This window comes from Akebia trifoliata, chromosome 13 (assembly GCF_017979445.1).
Source record: "Akebia trifoliata isolate Shusen 1 chromosome 13, ASM1797944v1, whole genome shotgun sequence".
In the NCBI taxonomy this organism is placed as follows: Eukaryota; Viridiplantae; Streptophyta; class Magnoliopsida; order Ranunculales; family Lardizabalaceae; genus Akebia; species Akebia trifoliata.
In genome coordinates this window covers 13,140,669-13,164,507 of record NC_141387.1, presented here as the reverse complement: position 1 = coordinate 13,164,507, position 23,839 = coordinate 13,140,669, and the positions used below count along the sequence as shown (strand labels likewise).

Below are 23,839 nucleotides of genomic sequence, written 5' to 3'. Positions count from 1 at the left end.
TAAGTGAATAACAGTTTAATACCAAAATAAGCAGTGTGTTTGCATATCAACCTCCAAAAAACCTGCAGATCAGTCTCAAAAATGGGAGAGTAGCCATCCATGGATCTATACTTTTGCTTTAACTGGGGTATATTCCAATCCCATGAGTTCTCTTTCTTGGGGAAGTCATGGTGTTTGGAATGAAACATAGTAGCCCAAGACAAACATGTAGGATCAAACTTGTGACGAAGAATTAGTTTAAAGGGAAAATTCCCAAGGTGGACAAAAAATGAAAAATTCCGAAAACAGTACAATATTCATTTAAATTTCGAAGAAGGTAAATTACCATTTTTGCAATTAAAATATTTTCATTAAAGTGGGAAAAAAAATCCCTACTCTATAAAACAGTAAGTACTTTCCCGGTTTTAATTTCAGTAAACCAATTTAAAAAAATGTTCTATTTTATAAACAGTGAATTTTTTCCCCACTTTATCGAAAATGTTTTAATTGAACAGAGGGTAAAGTAAGTCAAACCTCTAATGATGAGTCAACACAAGTATTAAGGAAAAAATGAAATCTCAATATACTTTTAATCTAGAGGTCAGCATATCAAGCATATTCGCCTACTATATAACGACTTGATATATTAATTTTTTTCAAAAAGATTCAAGACAAACTTCTACACAAAGAACCTCTATCCAACCCATAGATGACCTTCAATTCCAAGTAAATATTGTAGTTGGCTCTGATAGACGAGCTTGGACTATAAAATATGGTGGAGACGTCTTGTTCAGTTAAAGTTCCAAGACAATACAGGGGCATGAATTCCCTTAATTTAAGTAATTTTTTTTTGATAAGTATCATTATATTCATAAAAATAAGGCTAGACCGGTCGAGATGACCAACCTAGCAAAACCTTACATAAGGAACTACTCACGAGAAATACAATGAATCCCCTCCCAATTGTAAAGAAAGTCCTCGAAAAACAGTCCCCTAAACTCCTTATAAACTTTAGACCAACAAAACAAAAGACCCAAAATAGATACAAACATCTCTGTGCAATCCATTTGTTTCCCTTCAAAGATGCGTCTATTCCTCTCCAGCCACACCCCCCAACAAATTGCGAATGGTGTAATGCTCCACAGAAGTCTCCTTGTGCCTCTAAAAGAATACCCGATTGACGGCCAACACGTGAGAAGGTCCGTATCTTTCCATGACGAGATGTTGTAAAATGTGTTTGGATTGCTCATCAACCATATCAGCAAGATGCCCAACCAGATCGAGATTTTAAGCCTTGTAGACAAGTTAGAACAAATTTACTTCCAATCTCAAGCTTGACTATAATCTAAACTATATGTAACCCAAAATTGAGGAATTGAGACTGTTTCACACTTTCTCCATCATCATAAATTAGATCTAAGAATGTTTATCAAATTCATACAAAATAAAACCGATTTTGTAGCACAAAAAAAAAAAAGCAACATTTTTAAAAATTCTTCACATAGAGTGCTAGAATAACCAGAAGAAATGCAAAAGTGACCATAAAATCATGAAAAACTAAGCGATTTGTTTCAATTTGAATTTACATCTTACCACTTCGTCTTCTTTTTGAGGAACAATTTGAACACCGTCCTTGTTGACAAGTAGATCTCCATCCTTAAAGGTATCACTCTGAGTCCCGTAAAGAATTCTCAATCATAACTAAGCATCAACGAAGATCATCCAAATAAAACCCTAGAAATCTAGAAAAACTAATCAGGAGAGATAGAAACACAGAGAGATTTACAGAAATTTAGCGAAGGAAACCGCGTTTGGAGAAGGGAGAGAAAGCTTGAGAATTTGAGCCCCCTTTTTTCTTCATGGCCTCTCTCTCTCTCTCGTCTGAGCTTTTACTCCAGATTCCTTGCAAGTCATGCGAAGTACATCGAGAGAGTGAATGAAAAAACGAAGTCGATCAATCGAGAAAGCCACTGTGAGAAAGTGATGGAGTGTGAAAGATCGATCAATCGATCAATGACTGTGAGAGAGAGAGACCGTGAGAGGTCGATCGATCGATGAGAGAGGCAGAGAGAAAGAGAAACAGTGAGAGAGAGAGAGAGAGAGTGAGTGATCGACCAAGAGTTGGAAACGTGGTCCACGGGCCGCGGATTTTGGATTTTAAAATTCAACGGGCCAAGCCCAACAAATTTTTTTCATACAAATTTGACATTTTCACGTAGTGATGGTGAGCTCATCAACCGAGATGAATTAGACTCTACGTTGATGAAACAAAAGAAAGAACGCAACGTTCTAGTGACACTTGAAAAGAGAAAGTCAACTGGGCAACTTGCTTAGTTTGCAATCCAAGATTTGAAGGAACCTCCATTTGTAAGTATCTGTTGATCCAATGGAACATCTCTACCATTAAAAGCAAGTAATAAAACTAAAAAAAGGGAAGGATGCTTTCCTATGTCGAGCTTGCCCCAAGCAGCCTTGATATTATTCCATAGACTTGCTCCAAGGTCGATAAACAATTTCTCTAGTCTTTGCATGAACTTCGTAGCACAACTCATGAGAAGTGGACAATAGAAGGGGTAAATTCTCTATTTTACCTCAAGAATAAAACTGGATAGATCATAAAAGGATACACTCACCGATTCAAGACGAAATTTCTTTAGATTGATAATTGTGATGATCCTACGACAACCATTGCCTATCAAAAAGGATTCCCCAACAATCTGAAGTTATACGATTATCTGGTGAAGAGCAATTCTAAAAGTGCCCTCAACCGATCCTTGTGCAAATGTAGATCCTGGTGTTTTTGGGAGTTTGACATCCAGTTTAGGTCTAGGATTCATAAAATGACTCCGAATAGAATTTTGGTCGGTATATAATAAAGACAATGGGAAAATGATCAAATTATAGGTTTCGAAAGGTGTTAGACACCTAACTCACTCAATCGAGACCATCGATCTCTACTACCACCTAGCCTTACCCCTCTCATATGCAGTTGAAAGAGGCAACCAACCTTGTCTCCATTTTCTAACGGGCAGTGTATTTGTGGCTACATGGTTGGTGCCACTGTCTCCTAGTCCTAGTCAAGCCCCGAATCTAGCCACATACTTTAAGTCCTCATCCGTAGGAAGTTCCTCGCGTGAATAATAGTATTATTGGAAAAGGGATAGAAAACGAAAGACGTTAAAGTTGGAGGAGCATTTTTAAAATTGAGTTAAAGAAGGAAAGACAATAAAGTTTGAGGAATATTCTTACAAAAAGAAGAAGAGAAAATGGAATAAAATTGAAAGTTGGTCACTTAAAAATATAATTTAAATATTTTATTTTCCATAAAAATTTTAATGGTATTTGATTTTGTGTTTAGTATTATGATATGGTCTTTTACTGGTAGGCCCCCACCCAAAGTGCTATTTACACATTCCCACTTAAGATACCCAATCAATTAAGTAAAATTTTCAAGGATTTTGTTAATGTGCCGCCCAAGGGCATATGTTAAGATGCATTAAATGCACCTTGGAAATAAGCATTTGAGGGTGTTTTGGTAAGAAAAGTCTTAAGGGCATTTTAGATAGTAAAAAATTCGTTTGAGGTGTATTTAATGCATTTTAACGTGTGCCCTTAGGGGACATGTCAACAACACCCAATTTTCAAATTTAAGTCACCAATAAATTTATAAATCCACCAAAGTCCATACATGATTAGTTGGGAAGCGGATCCTCTATCGCACAAGGTTCGTGTAAAACACTTTCAATAGATAAGAGAGAGTCATACTAGAAATGGCTTAGATATGATTTAGAAAAAGAATATAAACAGAATAATACTTTTCTCCAGATCCATATCTTTAGAAATAAATGCCTACTAAACTCTCAACATTTAAAAATTGGGATTTAATTGCATCGTTGATGTGGTGTTCATTCAATGATTGAAAGTGTGCTACAAGAACCTTGTGCTACAGAGGATCCACTTCCATTCTCTCACGATATTGGTCACGTTGATGCAAGAAGCTTTCGTAAAACAAAGACTTCTGCAATAATACAGGAGAGACCTTTACTATAAGAGTCATGTTGGAGTAACGTTGAATTGACATCGTTTGGGACATTGGTGTGCACATAACCATAGATGCTTCTTACTCGTATCCCAATGAAAAGCATATATGGTTCTTTAGACACATCTCGCAAGTTGGGTTTTACAATATTTAAATATTCAAAATATTGTTATTTATAAAACATTTCAACGAAAATTTAAAAAAAAAAAAAATTATCCCACGTTGAGTGTTTATAACTTTTAAATTTAAATGTTGTCATAATACTTTTTTTTTATTAATAATGATTAATGCACGGAGTAAATCTTACGCGGTCTGTACTAGGCTGATGTGGCAGAGGTACAGAACCTCGGACCACGTGCATTCATCACGACTCTTATCTTTTTTTTCGTAATTTATTTAAGCTTTGAACAGATAATCTTGAGACACGTTTTCACGCGTTCAGAGAAGCTAACATATTCCAAGGGATTCCTTCAAAGAACAAATCCTCATAAAATCTAAACAAATCCCTAGGGAATTATTTATTCCACCTTCAAAATTTTGGAATCTTCATGCTCCCTTCTTTATGTTTTTCAAAATGGATATATGCCCCTCTATTTTATTTTATTTTTTTAATATTCGGGAAAACTCCTTGTATTCTCTAAAATGATAACATGCCACTATTGACCTTGGTCTTCTCTTATGAAGTAGTGAAAAATACATCAAACCTCTCACCATCATCATCATCATTATTATCACGATCACCGTCATCATCACCACCACCATGGGCGGATGGGTCTGAACAAATCTGGATTCTCGACAACTCCTTTTTTCTACATAATTCAATGCCTCTTTTATTGCAAATAACTCAAGAACAATAATATCATCTACATAAAAATGTAGTTTAGAAATGCAATGATTCTTACTTCTTAGATGAGTTGGATTATTTAACATAAATATTTTATTATTGGAGCTTCTCTACTCCAATTTGATAATGCCATTTGCTAAACTTGTAGGTGAAGAGTTGAACATAATATGCATGATTATGGTGTTTCACAAGTGAAATTACTTTACAGGCATTAATTATTGAATGAGATCCTTGTAATGAATTTGAATTTGATGAGAACTATAAGAACCAAAAAAATTACTTTCCTTGGGATTAGTAAAGTTACTAAATCAAGACATTAGGATCCGGTTCAAGCCGATTCGACCCAAATCAATGCGGGTCAGATCAAGTATTTAATGGGTAGGCCCCTAGAGAGGAACTACAATCCAACATGATCCACAATAGATGGTTCAACCAATTAGGTCAATCCCTCAACCCAACAATATCCACAATAGGTGGTTTGGCCAACTAGGCCTACTCAGTCAAATGTGGCCTGCAATAGGTGGTATGGCCAGCTAGGCCGACCCCTCCTCTTAACACTCTTCACTTCGTAAGGTTCGACCAATGAGCCCTTCACTATAAGGTTTGCTAATGAGCCCCTTCACTATAGGATTCGGTCAATAAGTCCCTTTACTATGATGTTCGACCAATGGGCCTCTTCACTGTAAGATTGGGCCAATAACTCCCTTCGCTATATTATTTGGCCAATGCACAGGGTTCGACCAATATACCTTTTATATGGTTCAACCAAACATGTCCCACTACCCATGAGAGATACAGACAGCAAGTCCCTTGACGCTATGTGGTACACCTATCAAGCCAAAGAGTAACTCATGCTGAAATTAAAGAAGCACTCTTATGTTAAGCTACCCAAGTAACACAAATTATACATAGTGCCTGAAGAAACCACAGTTGCATAAATTGAGTGAGTCAACTCAAGAAGTGAGTAGCCATCGAATCAAAACGGTTATACATTTAGGGTCACTCCTCACGTAATTTACAAAAACTATGAGAAACAAGTCTTCATTATCATCAATTTATCATGGGTATTAATTTCTATAAATATTAGACAACATAAAAGATTAGTTACAACTGAGTTTGCTACCTCTTTGAATGAGTCCAATATATTAATAGAGAGACTTCTCCTACTCAAGGCATGAAGTACAAGCCACACAAAATTTTTTTACACTTATTATCTTCTTTTGTTTTGTAATTTAACTACGATATAACTTGATTATTGTAGACTCCTTGGCCGATGCCCCATTATGATGTGCCAATGTGTGTGGAAGGGTGAATAAGGGGTGAAATGAATGTGGATCAAACTAGAGGGACATGGGGTTGAGGATGGTCTCCACTAAATCCATGGTTTCCAATGACATGAGAGGGCTCCAAGAAATGAGGGAAGCTTGGGAACAAGTTCTCAAGGATTTGATGAACCCACAAATTGGCCAAGGGGCTGAGTTATAAAGGTATTTGTGAGCTAACAGTCATCTTGCAGCGGCACCTTGACATTTCTACATGGCTCCCGAACATTTCTAGGTAGCATCGGGAACTTCAACGACTATGGTTTTCAAGTTAGAGTTCAAAGTGAACTCTCTATCGACGGCACAATGCTACTTTCTAGTGGTGCCCGGAACACAAAGTGGAAATGACATTAATTGGGCTACTTGTTGCCAATGGCGCCCCGAACACCAAAATTGCCTATTTTGGGCATATTTTACTCCCAAAAGGTCTAATCATCAAGCGACTCGAGGATATTGTAGATATCACCAATATGAATCCCTCAAACTATTACCAAGATGTCTAGGGAGTCTAATTGATGCTGAGAGGCATCCAATGAGCATTTTTGGCACCTTTGGAAGACCATTTTTGGTTCCCAGAGAGTACAGTGAATAATGGGTTGTGGAACTCAATGTTTTCAATATTCTAAGAAGACCTACGTATTACATGGGTGTTGGGTAACGGTCTAGGTGGTCTCACTACATTTTAGGCTACTTGCACACACATGTGGAGTGTTTTGTTCAGGTGCTTGAGGTAAGAGACTTTACCGGAGTCTTCACGCGTCTTCAAATGCAAATTAGTCTGACACACAACTCAGTCTCGAGATTGACAAAATATGAAACTAACAACCTTTCCCTTTGTTAATTACAAGACAAAACCTAATCTAAATGAATCAAACTGAAAAATATTCCCAGAATAATAAACAAGCTTATACCTGATAGAATCTTACAAAAGTATTAAAATATAAAAGCCTAAAATTTTAACTACTTTGCTCCCCTTTAATGGTTTGCCTGTATACATGAAATAGGATAGTATACATGGGTGCAAACTATTCTTTCCCTCTTTGTCAGTATTTGACAAAGGGTGTAATCAACCTAGTGTCCACATATAGATATACTAATAAGCATAGAGGGAAAAATAAACATGCAAGCAATAAATATAACTATCATAGCAAGATGCATAGCAGAAGGTATCTACAAATCCAATGATGTAAAACAATTTCCCAATCTAATTTAGTAAACCATACACATCCTTGACTCAATTTCCTTTAATTAACCAATTAGTTTATCCATTTTCACCATGACAACCAAGTAGTCAATCTACCTAAGATATAGGTAAGAGGTCCATCTAGATTGCGAGGAAGGAGTTAGGCACTTCGCTATCTCCACCTTGGGTGATAACCTTGAGAATATGGCAATTTTAAAAAAAAAAAAATAACAAAAAAAAATTATTTTGTATCCTCGGGTGTGAGGGGTTTCAATCTTTGATTAGATCATGAGGATTTCCTTGTTGAGAAAGGAATTCTATTCTTGTCTTGCCTTGAAATCACCAGGTTTTCAATAGTGTAAGTTTTCGTAAAAAAGGGTCCGAATACCATTAACCTTAAAACAATCTGAAGTGGTGGGTGCAAAGTGTGTGCAAGAGACAAATATCTTTTTAAGGGGTTCAACCCATATCCTTTAAACTGAACCAAAGACCAATTTACCGAGTAAAGGTGTGGGTGTTTATTACTTCTTAGGGAGTTTCTACAAAAAATTAAGAATGAGGGGGGAAATAGAAGAAGGAGATAGAAAAGGAGAAGGAAAACAATTACACCACCTTTTTTTCCTTAACCCTACCTTGTTTCTTGTCTTTCTTCTCTTCTTTTTATTCAAATGATGGATTTGGAATCTTAATCCTTCTTTTAGTGTAGAGAAATGTAGATTAGTAGATTTGGGGTTGAGAGTTGAGAGAATAGTATAGGGATTTGAGATTGGGAGTTTAAGGGATTTTAGAGAGATTGTATGTGTAAGAAAGAGAGAAAAATTGTGAAATTTTTGAACTTTGAAAGAGGAGGTTCAAGCATAAGATTTTTTATGGAAAGAGAGTGGATTTTTACAGAGGTTTGAGATACCTTAAAGGTCAAAAGGGTCCCAAAATAGGAAATGGGGAAAAATAACATGAGACATTGGAGAGAAGTGAGTTGGGATTTGAAGATAGTGGAAAAAAGATAAATGGATCTTTTTTACCCATGCCCATTGGTTGGACTCATATGGGCTGGGTCTTACAACCCATGCCTAGGTTGAGTGTGAATTAAGTGAGGTGGTTGATTGAGGGAATGACTAAGGTATGACGGTTTAAATAGCTAGTTTAAGGAGTATAGAGAATACCATAAATAGCAAGGTTGTATGCATGTGTAGCTTTTTGGTGGATTAAGTATAGTTTAAAGGTTGCTCGTGGTAAGGTTTCGAAAAAAATCATGAGGTTAGATTATGACATGAGATGTGGGGTGAGGTATGGGTGTTGTAGCTGATGAGGGTGATGATTAGGTTGGTTGGAATGGATTTGAGAGGTAGATTGTGGTGATGAGATGTATCCATTTCTTATGAGAATGGGCTTTTGATGCTTTGTGGACCTTAACCTTGGTCAAATAGGTATTGATTGGGTTTTAGGGTAGTGTTGGATTTGAATTTAAGGTAAGATAATAGACATTGGTAGGGTATTTGGCTTAGAAGTTGGTTATGGTCTAGATTAGGAAATGAGTAGGTGATTGGAATTGGCTAAGGATTAGGATTATGATTAGGATTAGGTTAGAAATTGATTTAGGATAGGGTTTAAAGATCGTTTTGGGTTTAGAAGTGGTTAAATGAGTTGTTTGTCAGCCCATATGTAAAACCCCGAATTTTCAATTCTTATCTCGAGAAAAAAATAAATAGTGGAATTTTAAGAAAATCTTAAAAATGGGACTTAGGGGTAAAATTTTAGGATGTTTCTGATCATTTTTAATGGAATCTGACCTCACCATTTGATTCAAAATGATCGAAAAACATACTTTAGCCTGTAAGCATGCTCAAATGCGAGTCCGAATATAAAAATTGCAAAATCCTCGAATACCGGGTCAGACCAGGCTAAAATAGTAACTTTTTGCTAGAGCAAGAATTATTAAGATTTGATCATACCATTGGGTTCATAACGAAAAATTATTGAACATGGACTATTTATTTGTCATTTTTAGAGATCAGGAAGTCAAATTATCGTCAAAAAACGAAAACGACATCAAGTTTAGGGGTCACCTCAGGCCAAAAATGTAAATTTTTGCTGGAGACATAATTTATAGAAATTGACTATACCATTAGATCCGTATTGAAAAATTAGGTGAAATAGAGTATTCATTTGTCAATTTTGGAGTCCGGACGGTCAAGTTATCGTCGATCAAAACAATTAACAAAATATTGAATTTGTCCCACATTTTATATAAATAATATTTTTAATTTTTTTTTTTCTTTCATCTTCCCCAACTCGTCCAAACAGCCGCCGCGACATAATAAACGAAAAATTAATTTTTTCTTTCGATCTTCTACCACAGATCCCTCGTAAACGGTCCACTTTCGACGATCGTCGTAGAAGAGAAAAAGATCCGCAACTGCGTTCTCTACAAAACCCACCCAACCTCTTTCCATTTCACTTTCTTTTTCATCCAATATCGTCAAAAATCAGCCGTATTTGGATACGAAAATTTCGAAACTTTGACCTCGGATTTCGTCCGTTTCTGGGTCAAATCGTCTTCCGACGCAGAAGGGAGAAATGTTCACAACCTCATTCTCTACATAACCCACCCAAATTCCTTCTATTTTCTCATCTTTTTCACCCGATATAGTCAAAAATTAATCGTATTTTTATACGGAGATTTCGTAACTTCGACCTCAATTTTCATCAATTTTGGGGTCAAACCGTCCTCCGCCGCAGAAAGGAGAAAGGACGACCACATCGAGATCTTCAAAATCACAAGGTCAATTTTGAAAATCAGCCACTTCGAAATTTGGTCCGTCTCGATTTCTACACCGATCACCTTGATTTCCGTGCACACACTTTGATCCTTTCACCTAGACATTATAAGGAACTCTCAATTTCTATTAGTAATCGTAGATTGTGAAAATTTCATTTAGAATTTTATTGAAAAAAATTTGGATGTATTTCCGAAATGTAGAATTCTTTTGTTATTTCAAAAATTCACGTCAGAAATTGCATGATTTGATGTGTTTAATTGTATTTTTAACAAATTATACGTGGGTAGGGTATTTTAATGGGTTATTTCCATAAATTGGGTCTTGTGCATTGCTCGGACCCTATTTTGATATGAAATTTGTATTTTTTTTTTCAATATTATTGATAGAAATAAATTCTATAGTTGAAAAATGTGATTTAATATTCAATGAACTCATATTGAGTTGATGAATATCAAAAAATGGATATTTTATGAAGAGATTGAAAATTGTAAAAATCGGAAAAGGGAAAAAGGGTATGAAACGGTAAAATGTCAGAATCACACCCGAGGGGTGATGTCTGCATTTTACGTTGTTGTGTTGTGTGTAGGTTGGTGAACGGATATCCAGGGATAATATTACTGGTTGCATGTTTATTTACTTTCTGTTAGCGCGAGGCGCTATTTATGTTTCTGTTTTGTTATTTATTTTAGGCCGGGTGACTACACTTGCATGGTAGGAAACTGCATATCCATTCTCAACCTTGTATTGTTAATTTTCCTTTTGTTTTCAAATGAAAGTGATATATATATATATATATATATATATATGTAGCTATTTTGTGAGTTGTTAAAAAGTTTGTAAATGCCTGAAGGGATAGTGCGTCATATCATCCAAAGTGGTGTACTATCCTGGGATGTATGGTAGGGATCACCAAGCTCATACGTGGTATGAGACGCGTATGAGAGTGGAGTCACAACTGGAATCCGGATTTATTCCTCTCTATCTTTATCAGTAAACTTGTAATGTAAAGGTGGTCGTATACGAATGATTTGTATATTTGGAAATCACATGCACGCCTGATAGGCATAGACGAAGATGATTAGTCAGTGATCACTAACAATCTATAGTAGTCGAACGTTCTGACACATCGAAAAGAGACTCATTGCTTATGGTCACGTCAAACGGCCAGCCTGAGCCGGATAAATGGTCAACCAAGTGTGATAAGTGCAGCGACCGGCCACAAAATCAGGAACTAAAAACCAGAGAAGAATTGTAACATTATGTCCCGACTGGGAGCGATCCAGTCGTGAATCCCAACTCTCTAATTCCAATACTCCACCATTGTGTATTATGTATCTATTGCTTATTTTAATATATAAAATGAAATCCATGTTTATTGTTTCCATTTGATCAATTACATTTGTATAAAAAGATAATGTTATAGTGAGTACTACTGATCGATGTAACGTGAGTTTTAAAATGTTTAGTTGTCCATCCCTGGCTATATGTACCAGTTAATCGTAGTTTATTCTGTAAAATTTTATATTGTTAAAATGATTTAGTATGCTTATTCGTTCATGTTAGGAGGGGTTATTGACAGAAATTATATTATTCCTTACTGGGTAACCATTGTTACTCACCCGTTCCTTCCTATTTTTTTTAGCTTCAGAGCCTGTAGTTGACGAGGCGGGCATAGAACCAGTGAGTAAGGACCATCTGGTGGATCAGATAGACGACCAGAATCCATTACCTGGTGAGTATTGGGGTTATTACCCCTAGTGGCGTCGATTTGTCTGAGAGTAATATAAATTTTGTTCTGAGTGATAGGAATTTTGTTAGAGTGAGGAATTCTTGTATAATCATGTATATAAACTCCTCCTTCCGTACTCTGATCTATCGTACGATATTAGACGTATATAAGCTTCCGCTAGTATTATATTTTGTATATGTATGCAAGATTGTATGTCGTTTATCAGGTGCAGGTTGAACGCCTTGGAATGCTAACATAAACAGAGGAGACCATGCCGAAATTTCGAGGTGCTACATAATACCTCGAGATCTGACATGGGGATTTGTGTTAGCGTTCGGCGGGGCGCCACACCATAGACCAAATAAAGGCCTTGGGCCCTTTGTCAATTTTTGGCTTAAAATGCACTTTTGTTGTCTCTTACTGAGGTGGGTCTATGCAAATTGGATGTTTATAATACCAATTTTTGAAAAAAAAAATGAAATAGCAAAGAGACAAAATCACACAAAACACAAGGATTTTTGTTGTTCAGCAGTGTGCCTACTTTCATGGAACAAAATAAGAACAATCACTATTTTCTCATATGTTTTATAGTCCTAGAGATCTCTATTTATAAAATTGGGAGTTGCTAAAACATGTAAATATCATCATAGCTCCGCAAAGCGCAACATTATACAAGACATTTACTCAACAAGTGATAGACTTTTATCATCAGTGATATACCTTACAACTAGATCTGAATGTGGGTAAATCCATTAGAGGTTAGTATTGATGCTAAAATGTCCCAAATCCTTGGTTTTGTGCATCAAAATGATACATTTGGTTCAGTTATTTTCATAATTTAAAACGCGAACTTTAGAAAGATTTTGATAGTTGATATGATCCCTTTAATTGATTAGTTTCCTCAGAGCTTGACGTTGGGTGATTAAGAAGCATTTGTGAGAATGTGATCACCCCAATAGGCGATAAATTAAAGAAAGTCAATTGAGATTAATTAGAACCCCAATTAGTAGTTACAAGTTGAAGACTCAAAAAACATTCATTTGAGCATTGTAAGTAGATATAGAGATGCTTTCAATAGCATAAGATATGCTTTAGAGAGAATTGAGTAGGAATAAGATTCATTAAGCTGCCAACAAGATTTCGATGATGATTATGACAATCCTTATTGGATCCAACTTTGATTTTATATATGTCACCTAATAAGGTCTCCTATGTGTGAAAAAGGGGTGAATTCGATGCCATCCTTTTAGTCAAAAAGGAGGATAAATTCGATGGACCTTAACATCAAATTTACCCATTTTTTCAAAATCAGAATGGATTTGGGATATGATCTTGAACCATTGACTGTCCTTTATTTTCCTTTTTCTTTTTCATTTTATTCAAATTATATTTTGATTTCTTTTTTCGGAAAAAAAAAATATCTATAAATAGGGAAAGGAACAATAAATTAAGCTGCTATAAGGCTCAATGAAAAAATAACATTGCGATTAAGAAAGATACAAAGATTTGCAAAAACACTTTAAATCTAACATAAGAGTACATTATATGTTTTATTGGTGGATAAGCATCAGGGTTTAATGCATAATGATAACTTCATCGAATTTCTGAGCACTCTTGAGCATGAAAACCAAGAAAAGTTGTTTTGATTCCGAAGATGAAATTAGACTTTTTGTAAGATGATCTAAGCTCCATGTTGAGCTTTAAGAATAATAGGACCCCAAGGAGCATGGGCATAAGAGGGTGAAAGCTTGAACGAGAAATTTTATAGAATCAACGCAAGACCCATATTTGCTTCTATCATGGCGAAAGTCTGTCCGATACATAATCGGGGCCCACCACCAAATGGGAAGAACGAAGCTTGATTTTTTGCGGTCTTTGAAACTCTTGAGAATCTCTCTGGTTTGAATTCTTTTATATCTTCATCCAAGCTTCGGGATCATGATGAATGGGAAGTGTCATTAATCCGAGTTGTAGTCCTGGTGGAAGAGAAACCCCACCTAACGTTGTACTCTTGTGAGTACGTCGATTGAGCATTACCAACGGTGAGTATAGTCTAAGAACCTCATTCAAAATCATGGTTATCTGCAATGAAGATTTTGGGAAATTCTTTAGAGGATTGACTCCCTATATGCCCAAACACAAGTGAAAAGGGAATCGAAGAAAATACTCACAATTTTCAGGCAGTTTAACCCATCAAAGTCTGGTTCATTTTTCCCAAATACTTCAAGGACTTCTTCCCTTGAGCGCTCTTGCCATTCCGAATGCATACTTAACAAAATCATAGTCCACACAAGCGAAACCGACGTGGTCTCTTGCTCGGCAAAGTAGAATAGCTTGCATTCATCTATCACCTCTTCAATACTCATTCCAGCTTTCTTGGAGTCACCATGTTCTTTGATCTCTATAATATTTGATTCCATTAGTAATCCCAACAAATCATTTTTAGTAGCCTTTCCTTGTCTTATGGCTTCCTCTCTCTTCTTGATGATTTGTCACATCTGACCTTGCACTTCTTTATTGATGTGCTTCATCCTAGCGTTCCTTTTTGAGGGAAGATACCCGCATGAGAGTAATTTCGGTGAAAGTCAAGAAGTCAACACAAACCAGAGCCAATGTAGCATTTTAAAGCATAATTTGAAGGGTATACATTGTCTAAATGAGAAAGAATGTTTTATATATATATATATATAGGGTCCCATTCAATGGCTAACTTTTTGGCAAAACATTTTTCAAAACATGAATTAGAAGTTTCGGAATGGGCTGAGTTTTGGTGAGGATGATCTTTACAGTGAGGAGATCATCCTCACCAAAAATCAGCCCATTCCAAAACTTGTAACCCATGTTTAGAAGTTGAAAAATCGTGGACCATGGGGTTAGAAGTTTTGGAATGGGCTGATTTTTGGTGAGGATGATCTCCTCACCGTAGAGATCATCCTCACCAAAAATCAGTCCATTCCAAAAACTTCTAACTCATGTTTTGCCAAAAGGTTAGCCATTGAATGAGACCCATATATATATGGTTCCCGTTCGCTGGCTAATGGTTTGGCAAACTTACATGGGTCGTTAGATATAACGCGATTTGACGGTTTAGATTTAATCTCAGCGAAATATACATTTATACATATATTTGCAGCGCCATCCCTCGAAATATAATCATTTTATTTTGAAGCCCTCTTGTCTTTAAAACTCTCTGTTCTGTTCGAATAGAACTCCAAACCCTCTTCTCTCCGAACACTCTCGCTCTCTCTCTCTTCTCACTCGCTCTCACTCTCACTCTGTCGCTCTCTCTCGCTCGCTCTGTCTCTCACTCACTAACGCTACCTCTCTCACTTAAACCCGATCGAACCCTCTCTCTCGCTCTATGCCCCTAGTGAACCAACATCATTGGAGTTCAATGTTTCTGCTAAGTATGCCCCTAGAAGTTGGTCGCCTTCTGCTCAACTGCAAACTCCCACACCAAGAAAAACAACAATTGGCAAGCCTATTTTATTGCCTTCAGCTACTTTTCCATGTACAGGTCATCGTTTGCTTGGTTTGGTGAGCCTTTCTGCCCCAATCAGGATCTAATCTCGGCAAGGAGAAAAGCATAAAGGTAGAGGAAAAGGAAAGCCTTGGAGACAAGTTCACTTACGACATCACATCTAGGGTAACCATTTTTCTGGATTTCATTTAGTGGGCATGGGCAGGGCCACAATGATATCTAGTGCTTTAGAGGGAAACGCACACAGCTTTTTTGTAAGGGGCCCACAGATCCTCATGCAAAAGTCTCAAACAAGAGCTGTATCTTCTGCTTCTAAATTGCCCCCTTGTGCTGTAACTTTTCTTAATCAAAAGGGTTAATTAAAATCATGAAGTAATTATTAGATTTTACACCCTTTTCCAAATCTCTTTAATTGCACGCTATTAGTGTTTATGGTATTAGTTAATACCACGATTCATTTTCTTATTTTTTGGTTTTTGTGGTGACAATGAAATCAAGCCATAGCATCCCCAGAAAGTGACTTATCGTGTAGTCTACGTGGTAATTGTAGCAAATATTGAAACATATGGTTAATTTTCAGTCCATACCCTTGGCCTCTGCTGGTTATACCATCTCAACAATTTGAACTATTATCCAATTACCTACTTTCATTTACCCATTTGTTTTGATGGTGAAGTCTCAATTGATTGTTACTTCAAAATCATCTAGAAAATGGTATGCTGGTCATTAAGGTATTTGTGGCAAACTAAAATGAGTAATCACTTCTTGGAATTAACAAGTTTGCTGAATCTTCAATCCTTCTTACAAGAACTCCTAACTTTCATAATAACAAAGAAACACTCTTTTCCTTTACTGTTGTTTTAGGTAACCCACATAACAAAGCCATATGGATACACTCCCATGTCTCTGCTCGGAATTGGAAGTGATTCTATGTTAAATAGATCCATCCTTCACATAATACACACTCTGGGCTTCATACATAGGGTTGTCAAATGATCGGACTGATCTGATAACTTCAGATCTTAATTGATGTTTTGGATTCCGATAAGGATCCGATCCTATAAGGTTTCAATCTGATATCTTATTGGATCAGACCTGATTCAACCACGTCCCTATCCGATAATATGTTAGAAAATATATAAATTATATTATGTATTTGTTGAGATGTATGAAAGTTTATTAAGATTTTATATATAAAATCAGGTTTTACCCAATCCAATTGTTAATGGATCGGATCTAGATCTTAATATTGAGTTTTGATATATAAAAAAAACCAATCCAATAATTATCGGATCAATCTTAGATCCAATCCTTATTGGATCAGTACCAAATCAAGACCTGATCCATTGACAGCCCTATTCATATATCCCTAATTTTTCATAGGAATCTTGACCTCTTCTTTAACATACTTGTACAATTCATTGACTAGTTCCGTCTGCATCATAATCACCATTTTGGAATCTGTTGTCCCGTTTTTGTATTAGATCATCAACATATATTGACTCAAAAAACACATCCATTTTATTAAGCGATTTAATTGTTGCAACTTGTTTTGTATTTGAAAATACTACTTCACACTCCCCATCAGCAGATCACTACCCATGGCACTACACAAGGACCCTTGAGAAAAGAACGCCCAACACAACCAAGTGGTGTCTAAGGTGTTTCGAGAGATACTACGCTAATAGAACATAACGGGATAAATCAGACAGGGAATTGATTCCAAACATCACTAACAATCTTACATATTGATACAAACAACTATCTGCAGTTTCTCAGAAATAAGAGAAAAAAAAAAACTCTGTTCGCTTGGGGACAACAAAAATAAGTCGAAAAAACATATTAGCGGGAAGATAAATCAGACAAAAAAAAAACGGAAAAAAAATACTCTATGAACAAACCAATTCATTATACAAACTAATTCCGCAACGATTACTCCACCCCCTCAGCTCTACTGAGCTCCTCCAAGAAACTTGAGATGGCCGTGTTACAACAGCTTTGGGGAGGTAAAATGCTATTTGATTCAACAAACAATCCAACAAGAGGAACCAGATTCCTGAATGGTAGTTGATTTAAACAAGAATGATTCTACAATTCTGAAACAATGAGTGATCTCACCCAAATGGTGAAGGAGCAGGTCCTGTGATTGCATCTGATCTTTTACTGCTTCCCATACCACAGATGATGCATCTGGAGATGATAGGGCAGAGAGAGAGAGAATGATAGAGTGAGAGAGGTAGTTGCAGCGAGGAATAGAGCGAGAGTGAGAGAGAATGAAAGAGCGAGAGAGAGGGTTCGATCGGGTTTAAGCGAGAGAGGCAGCGTGAGTGAGTGAGAGAGTGAGAGAGAGAGCGACAGAGAGAGAGCGAGAGAGTAAGAGTGAGAGTGAGAGCGAGAGCGAGTGAGAAGAGAGAGAGCGAGAGAGTTCGAAGAGAAGAGGGTTTGGAGTTCTGTTCGAACAGAACAGAGAGTTTTAAAGAGAAGAGGGCTTCAAAATAAAATGATTATATTTCGAGGGACGGCGCTGCAAATATATGTATAAATGTATATTTCGCTGAGATTAAATCCAAACCGTCAGATCGCGTTATATCCAACGACTCATATAAGTTTGCCAAACCATTAGCCAGCGAACGGGACCCTATATATATATATATATATATATATATATATATATATATATATATTCTTACTATAACAGGTCACATGGAGATCATGTTGGACAATACAATCATCTAATGGGAACAGAAGTGTGTTTGAGGTGGAGGGTTTGAGCAAATTGCATAACAAGCTCGGCCAATTCATTTTGGAGTTGGAATATATGTGTCCCTTCCTCAAAGCTACAACCAAATACGGTTCGAGATATGATATCTCCGGTTAGGTTCTGGAGTTCCAGCTACATATCAAATTCACACGACCCCTCTGGAGATGATGCTTTTGAAAGGCGGGTTGCATGCACTGTAATGGATCATTCCCCTACAACGACTATAAAAGGCGGGTTGCATACGCTGTAACCAACACAAAGAGAAGAACCCAATCAATATCAACATTGCTTCAAAGTTTAATGTTGGTATTTTTTTCGGCATAATTTGTTTAATTACTAGATTTTTTTTCTAAATTAATGATAAGAAAATAACTTAAGTTTAACCTTAAAAATGTCGGATTTATGGGGAGAAAAAGAAAATGAAAAATTATGAATAAATGGAGTTGGGGAGGCGGAGGGGGAACAACCTTTAATTTCTCTAGGTGGAAAGAAGGAGTGATAATTCTTCTATGTTTGGCCCATTTTTTACCTCATAGTATGCAAGCCCAACTGTAAACAACTTCACTAGTGGGTTCACATGGGTCTTCCCAAAGTGTTCCAACTTGTTAGACAAAACCTCCTTGGCCAAATTGGGGTCCACAATGTTCACCCTAGGAATTGTTCCAAACCAACTGAGAGACAACTTACCTGCATTTATATCCAAATTAACAACAAATTTTAATAATGTTTCAGTATTTTATGTAAAAACACTTTATTGAGAATAACTTTAGTAAGTTCTGTTGAACAACATAAGTTTGTAAAATAAGCATTGAACTAAGAATATTTTAACCAAAATAATAGTTGTTTGGCAATGTAGATTAAAAATGTAAACTTTTATAAATATCCCTCGAGAAAGCTACAGATCCATAAAAATTTTTGAGTAATTATAATTCACCTACACTTGCATACAAGATTTTTGACGTCTTGTTCTAAAATATTTTTGGCAAACTTGCAATTAATTGTTGATAAGAATTTTTTGTTTAAAATATCATTTTGAAATTTTAAAATTGGAAAAACAATTGCTAAAATCTCTTTTTTAATTGTTAAATAATTTTATTGATAGAGATTCTAAATTTTTATGGTATATCTAACAATTTGTTCTTCATTTGTTGTTAGTTTTTGGATTAAGATTCCTCCATATCCTATTTTAGAGGCATCATTTTGAATTAGTTTTGATAATTCTGGATTTTGAATATGTAAACAAGGTAAGACTTTAACAGTTTGTTTAATTTTTTAAACGGCTAAACTATGATTCTACATTCATTTTTTTTTATTTTTTTTTTAGAAAAGCAAAAAATGAGTTTTTGTTCATCTTTTAGATTTTTTTATAAAATTGAGAACATAATTGTGACATCCTAAAAATATTTTTAATTGTTTCTTATCAGTTATTTCATCAGAAAATTTGTCAACAAATTGTTTAACACGATTTACAGGTATATAGGTTTGTTTTTTAATAAAAATCCTAGAAATTGTATTTTTGTATAAAATAGTTTAATTTTTCTTCAGGAAAGAACAAGTCCATTATTTAGGATTGCTTTTCTAAATATATAAAGACGTTTTCAGTGAGAATCTAAGTTTTGAGAGAATATGAGAATGTCGTCTATGTAAACTAAGATAAATTTTGAATATTCTAAGAAGATATCATTCATCATATTTTGAAATTCACTTGGAGCATTTTTTAATTCAAAAGACATTACATTCCATTTGTAATGTCCAAAGGGGATTGGGAAAGTTGTTTTATATTTATCTGATTCTTGTATTTGAATTTGCTAGAATTCTGATTTTAGATTGAGGGAGTGTGGTGTAGTATGAAGGTTGCTTATGATAAGATTTTGAATAAAATTATGAGATTAAATTATGACATGAGATGTGGAGTGAGGTATGGGTATTGTAGCTTTTGAGCGTGATGACGAGGTTGGTTGGAATGGATTTGAGAGGCAAATTGTGGTGATGACATGAATCCACTCTTGTGAGAATTAGCTTTTGATGCTTTGTGAACCTTGACTTTGGTCAAATAGGTATTGATTGGGTTTTAGGGTAGTGTTGGATTTGAACTTAAGGTAGGATAATAGACATGGGTAGGGTATTGGGCTTAGAAGTTGGTTATGGTCTAGGTTAGGAAATGAGTAAGTGATTGGAATTGGCTAAAGATTAGGAATTGGATTAGATTAGAAACTGATCTAGGATAGGGTTTGAAAAGGGCTGTGGGTTTAAAGTGGTTGCAATGAAAAATGAGTTGTTATCAGCCCATGGGCCAAATAAAGGCCTTGGCCCATTTTATTAGAGTAAAAGATAGGATTTTCAAGTATTTGTACCCTTAGGCCCTTTGTCGATTTTTGGCTTTAAATGCACTTTTGAGGTCCTTTATTGAGGTGGGCCCAAGTAAATTGGGCTGTTTACAATACTAATTTTTGAAAAAAATGAAATAACAAAAAGACAAAATCGCACAAAACACAAGGATTTATGTTGTTCGACAATGTGCCTACATTCATGGAACAAAACAAGAATAATCCCTATTTTATCATATGTTTTATAACTATAGAGATCTCTATTTGCCAAATCAGGAATTGCTAAAATATGTAAATCTCCTCATAGCTCCGCTTAACGCAATAGAATACAAGACATTTACACAACAAGTGAAAGACTTTTATCATCGATGACACCTTACAACTAGATCCGAATGTGGGTAAATCCATCAAAGGTCAGTATTGATGCTAAAATGTCCCAAATCCTTGGTTTTGTGCATCAAAATGATACAATTGGTTCAGCTATTTTCATAATTTAAAACAAGAACTTTAGAAGGAGTTTGATAGTTGATGTCATCCCTTTAATTGATTAGTTTCCTCAGAGCTTGATGTTGGGTGATTAAGAAGCATTTGAGAGAATGTGTCACCCCAGTAAGTGATAAATTAAAAGAAAGTCAATTGAGACTAATTAGAATCCCAATTAGTAGTAACAAGTTGAAGACTCAAAAAACATTAATTTGAGCATTGAAAGTCTATAGAGATGCTTTCAATAACGTAAGATAGGCTTTAAAGAGAATTGAGTAGGAATAAGATTCATTAAGCCACAACAAATTTTTGGGATAAGGTTTTGATAATGATTATGATGATCCTAATTGGATCCAACTTCAATTTTATATATTTCACCTAATAAAATCTCTTAAGTGTGAAAAAAGGGGTGAATTCGATGCGAACCTTCTAATCAAAAAAGGGGGTAAATTTGAAGGACCTGGACATCAAATTTACCCATTTTTTCATGTAATGAACCCATTATTAGATTTGGTCCATCGTGGATCCCTGTATCCTCGTTCCAAACCCTAAGATATCATATCAGAATGGATTTGGATATGATCTTGAACCATTGACTGTCCTTTATTCAAATTATATTTTGATTTCTCTTTTTGGAAATAAAATCTTTAAATAGGGAAAGGAACAATAAATTAAGCTGCTATAATGCTCAATGAAAAAATAACATTGTGATTAAGAAAGATAAAAAGACTAGAACTTTAAATCCAACATAATAGCATATTATATGTTTTACTGTTGGACTAGCATCCAGTGTTTAATGCATAATGATAACTTAGTGGGATTTCTGAGCACTCTTGAGCATGAAAACCATGATAAGTAGTTCTGATTCTGAAGAAGAAATCAGACTTTTTGTAAGATGATCTGAGCTCCATGTTGGGGTTTAAGTATAACATAACCCCAAGGAGCATGGGCATAGGAGGGTGAAAGCTTGAACGAGAAATTTTGTAGAATCAAAGCAAGACCCATCTTTGCTTCTATCATGGCAAAGGTCTGTCCGACACATAATCGTGGCCCCCCACCAAATGGGAAGAATGAAGCTTGATTTTTAGCAGCCTTTGAAACTCCTTCTGAGAATCTCTCAGGTTTGAATTCTTTTACATCTTCACCCCAAGCTTCAGGATCATGATGAATTGGAAGTGTCATTAATCCGAGTTGTATTCCTGGTGGAAGAGAAACCCCACCTAACGTTGTACTCTCGGAAGTACGTCGATTGAGCATTACCAATGGTGAGTATAGTCTAAGAACCTCATTTAAAATCATGGTTACCTGCAATGAAAATTTTGAGAAATTCTTTAGAGGACTGACTCCCTACATGCCCAAACACAAGTGAAAAGGTAATGGAAGAAAATATTCACAATTTTAAGGCGGTTTAACCCATCAAAGTCTGGTTCATTTTTCCCAAATACTTCAAGAATTTCTTCCCTTGCACGTTCTTGCCATTCTGGATGCATACTTAACACAACCATAGTCCACACAAGCAAAACTGATGTGGTCTCTTGCCCGGCGAAGTAGAATAGCTTGCATTCATCTATCACCTCTTCAATACTCATTCCAGCTTTCTTGGAGTCACCATGTTCTTTGATCTCTCTAAGATTGGATTCCATTAGTAATCCCAATAAATCATCTTTAATAGCCAATCCTTGTCTTATGGCTTCCTCTCTCTTCTCGATGATTTGTCGCATCAGACCTTGCACTTCTTTATTGATGTGCTTCATCCTAGCGTTCCTTTTTGTGGGAAGATACCTGCATGAGAGTAACATCGATGAAGATCAATAAGTCAACACGAACCAGAGCCAATGTAGCATTTTAAAGCATGATTTGAAGGGTATACAATGTCTACATGAGAAAGAATGTTATGTGTATATATATACTATGACAGGTCACATGGAGATCATGTTTGACAATCCAATCATCTAACGGGAACAGAAGTGTGTTTGTACCTGAAACCCGGGAGGTAGAGGGTTTGAGCAACTTGCATAACAAGCTCTGCCAGTTCATTTTGGAGTTGGAATATTTGTCTCCCTTCCTCAAAGCTACTACCAAATGCGGTTCGAGATATGATATCTCCTGTTAGGTTCTGGAGTTCTGGCCACACATCCAATTCACACGACCCGTCTGGAGATGATGCTACCTTCTTCTCCCAATACTGGATCATCTCCTTACAACAACTATAAAAGGCGGGTTGCATGCGCTGTAACCAACACAGAGAGAAAAACCCAATCAATATCAACATTGCTTCAAAGTTTAATGTGGATATTTTTTTCGGCATGATCTGATTAATTACTAGATTTTTTTTTCTAAATCAATGAGAAGTAAATAACTTATGTTTTAGCCTTAAAAATATTGGATTTATGAGGAAAAAAATAAAACGAAAAATTATGAATAAATGGAGTTGGGGAGGGGGAACAACCTTCAATTTCTCTAGATGGAAAGCAGGAGTTATAATTCTTCATGTTTGGCCCATTTTTTTCCCTCATAGTGTGCTAGCCCAACTGTAAACAACTTCACTAGTGGGTTCACATGGGGCTTTCCAAAGTGTTCCAACTTGTTAGACAAAACCTCCTTGGCCAAATCAGGGTCCACAATGTTCACCCTTGGAATTGTTCCAAACCAACTGAGAGACAACTTACCTGCATTTATATCCAAATTAGTGACAAATTTTAATTATGTTTCAGTAACTTAAGTAAAAACATTTTATTTGAGAATAACTTCAGTAAGTTCTGTTGAACAACATAAGTTTGGAAAATAAGCATTATTGAGTATTTTAACCAAAATAATAGATGTTTGGCAATGTACATTAAAAATGTAAACTTCTATAAATATCCCTCGAGAAAGCTACAGATCCATAACTATTTTTGACTAATTATAACTC

The 23,839-nt window shown here is 35.8% G+C and overlaps 2 protein-coding genes and 1 pseudogene across 3 annotated transcripts in view; all 3 read right to left on the bottom strand.

Moving 5' to 3' along the window:
• Positions 1–2,125, bottom strand: part of LOC147387918 (vacuolar sorting protein 18-like) — a 36,389-nt gene extending 34,264 nt beyond the window's left edge. For both annotated transcript variants that reach the window (XM_086421354.1, XM_086421353.1), the window contains exon 1: positions 1,573–2,125. The gene's annotated coding sequence lies outside the window, so the exon portion shown is untranslated. The remainder of the gene's footprint in view (positions 1–1,572) is intronic.
• Positions 2,126–13,536: 11,411 nt separating this feature from the next.
• On the bottom strand, positions 13,537–18,404 carry LOC147387917 (cytochrome P450 CYP72A616-like; annotated as a pseudogene).
• Positions 18,405–21,729: 3,325 nt separating this feature from the next.
• Positions 21,730–23,512, bottom strand: LOC147387916 (cytochrome P450 CYP72A616-like). Its single transcript, XM_086421875.1, has 4 exons — positions 23,378–23,512; positions 22,908–23,158; positions 22,323–22,710; positions 21,730–22,233 (listed from the first exon to the last, which is right to left on the bottom strand). Exons 2-4 carry the CDS (start codon positions 23,153–23,155, stop codon positions 21,808–21,810), a joined length of 1,062 nt encoding a protein of 353 aa, XP_086278001.1. The 5' UTR covers positions 23,156–23,158; positions 23,378–23,512; the 3' UTR covers positions 21,730–21,807.
• Positions 23,513–23,839: the final 327 nt, after the last annotated feature.

Bases quoted from the DNA above. Each gene is read 5' to 3' on its own strand.
- LOC147387916 (XM_086421875.1), bottom strand. From the start codon at position 23,155: ATGCAACCCGCCTTTTATAGTTGTTGTAAGGAGATGATCCAGTATTGG. The intron at 22,711-22,907 runs GTACAAACACAC...ACTCTCATGCAG, and splicing joins CTCTACCTCCCGGGTTTCAG to GTATCTTCCCACAAAAAGGA. The intron at 22,234-22,322 runs GTGAATATTTTC...TTTTCATTGCAG, and splicing joins GGTTAAACCGCCTTAAAATT to GTAACCATGATTTTAAATGA.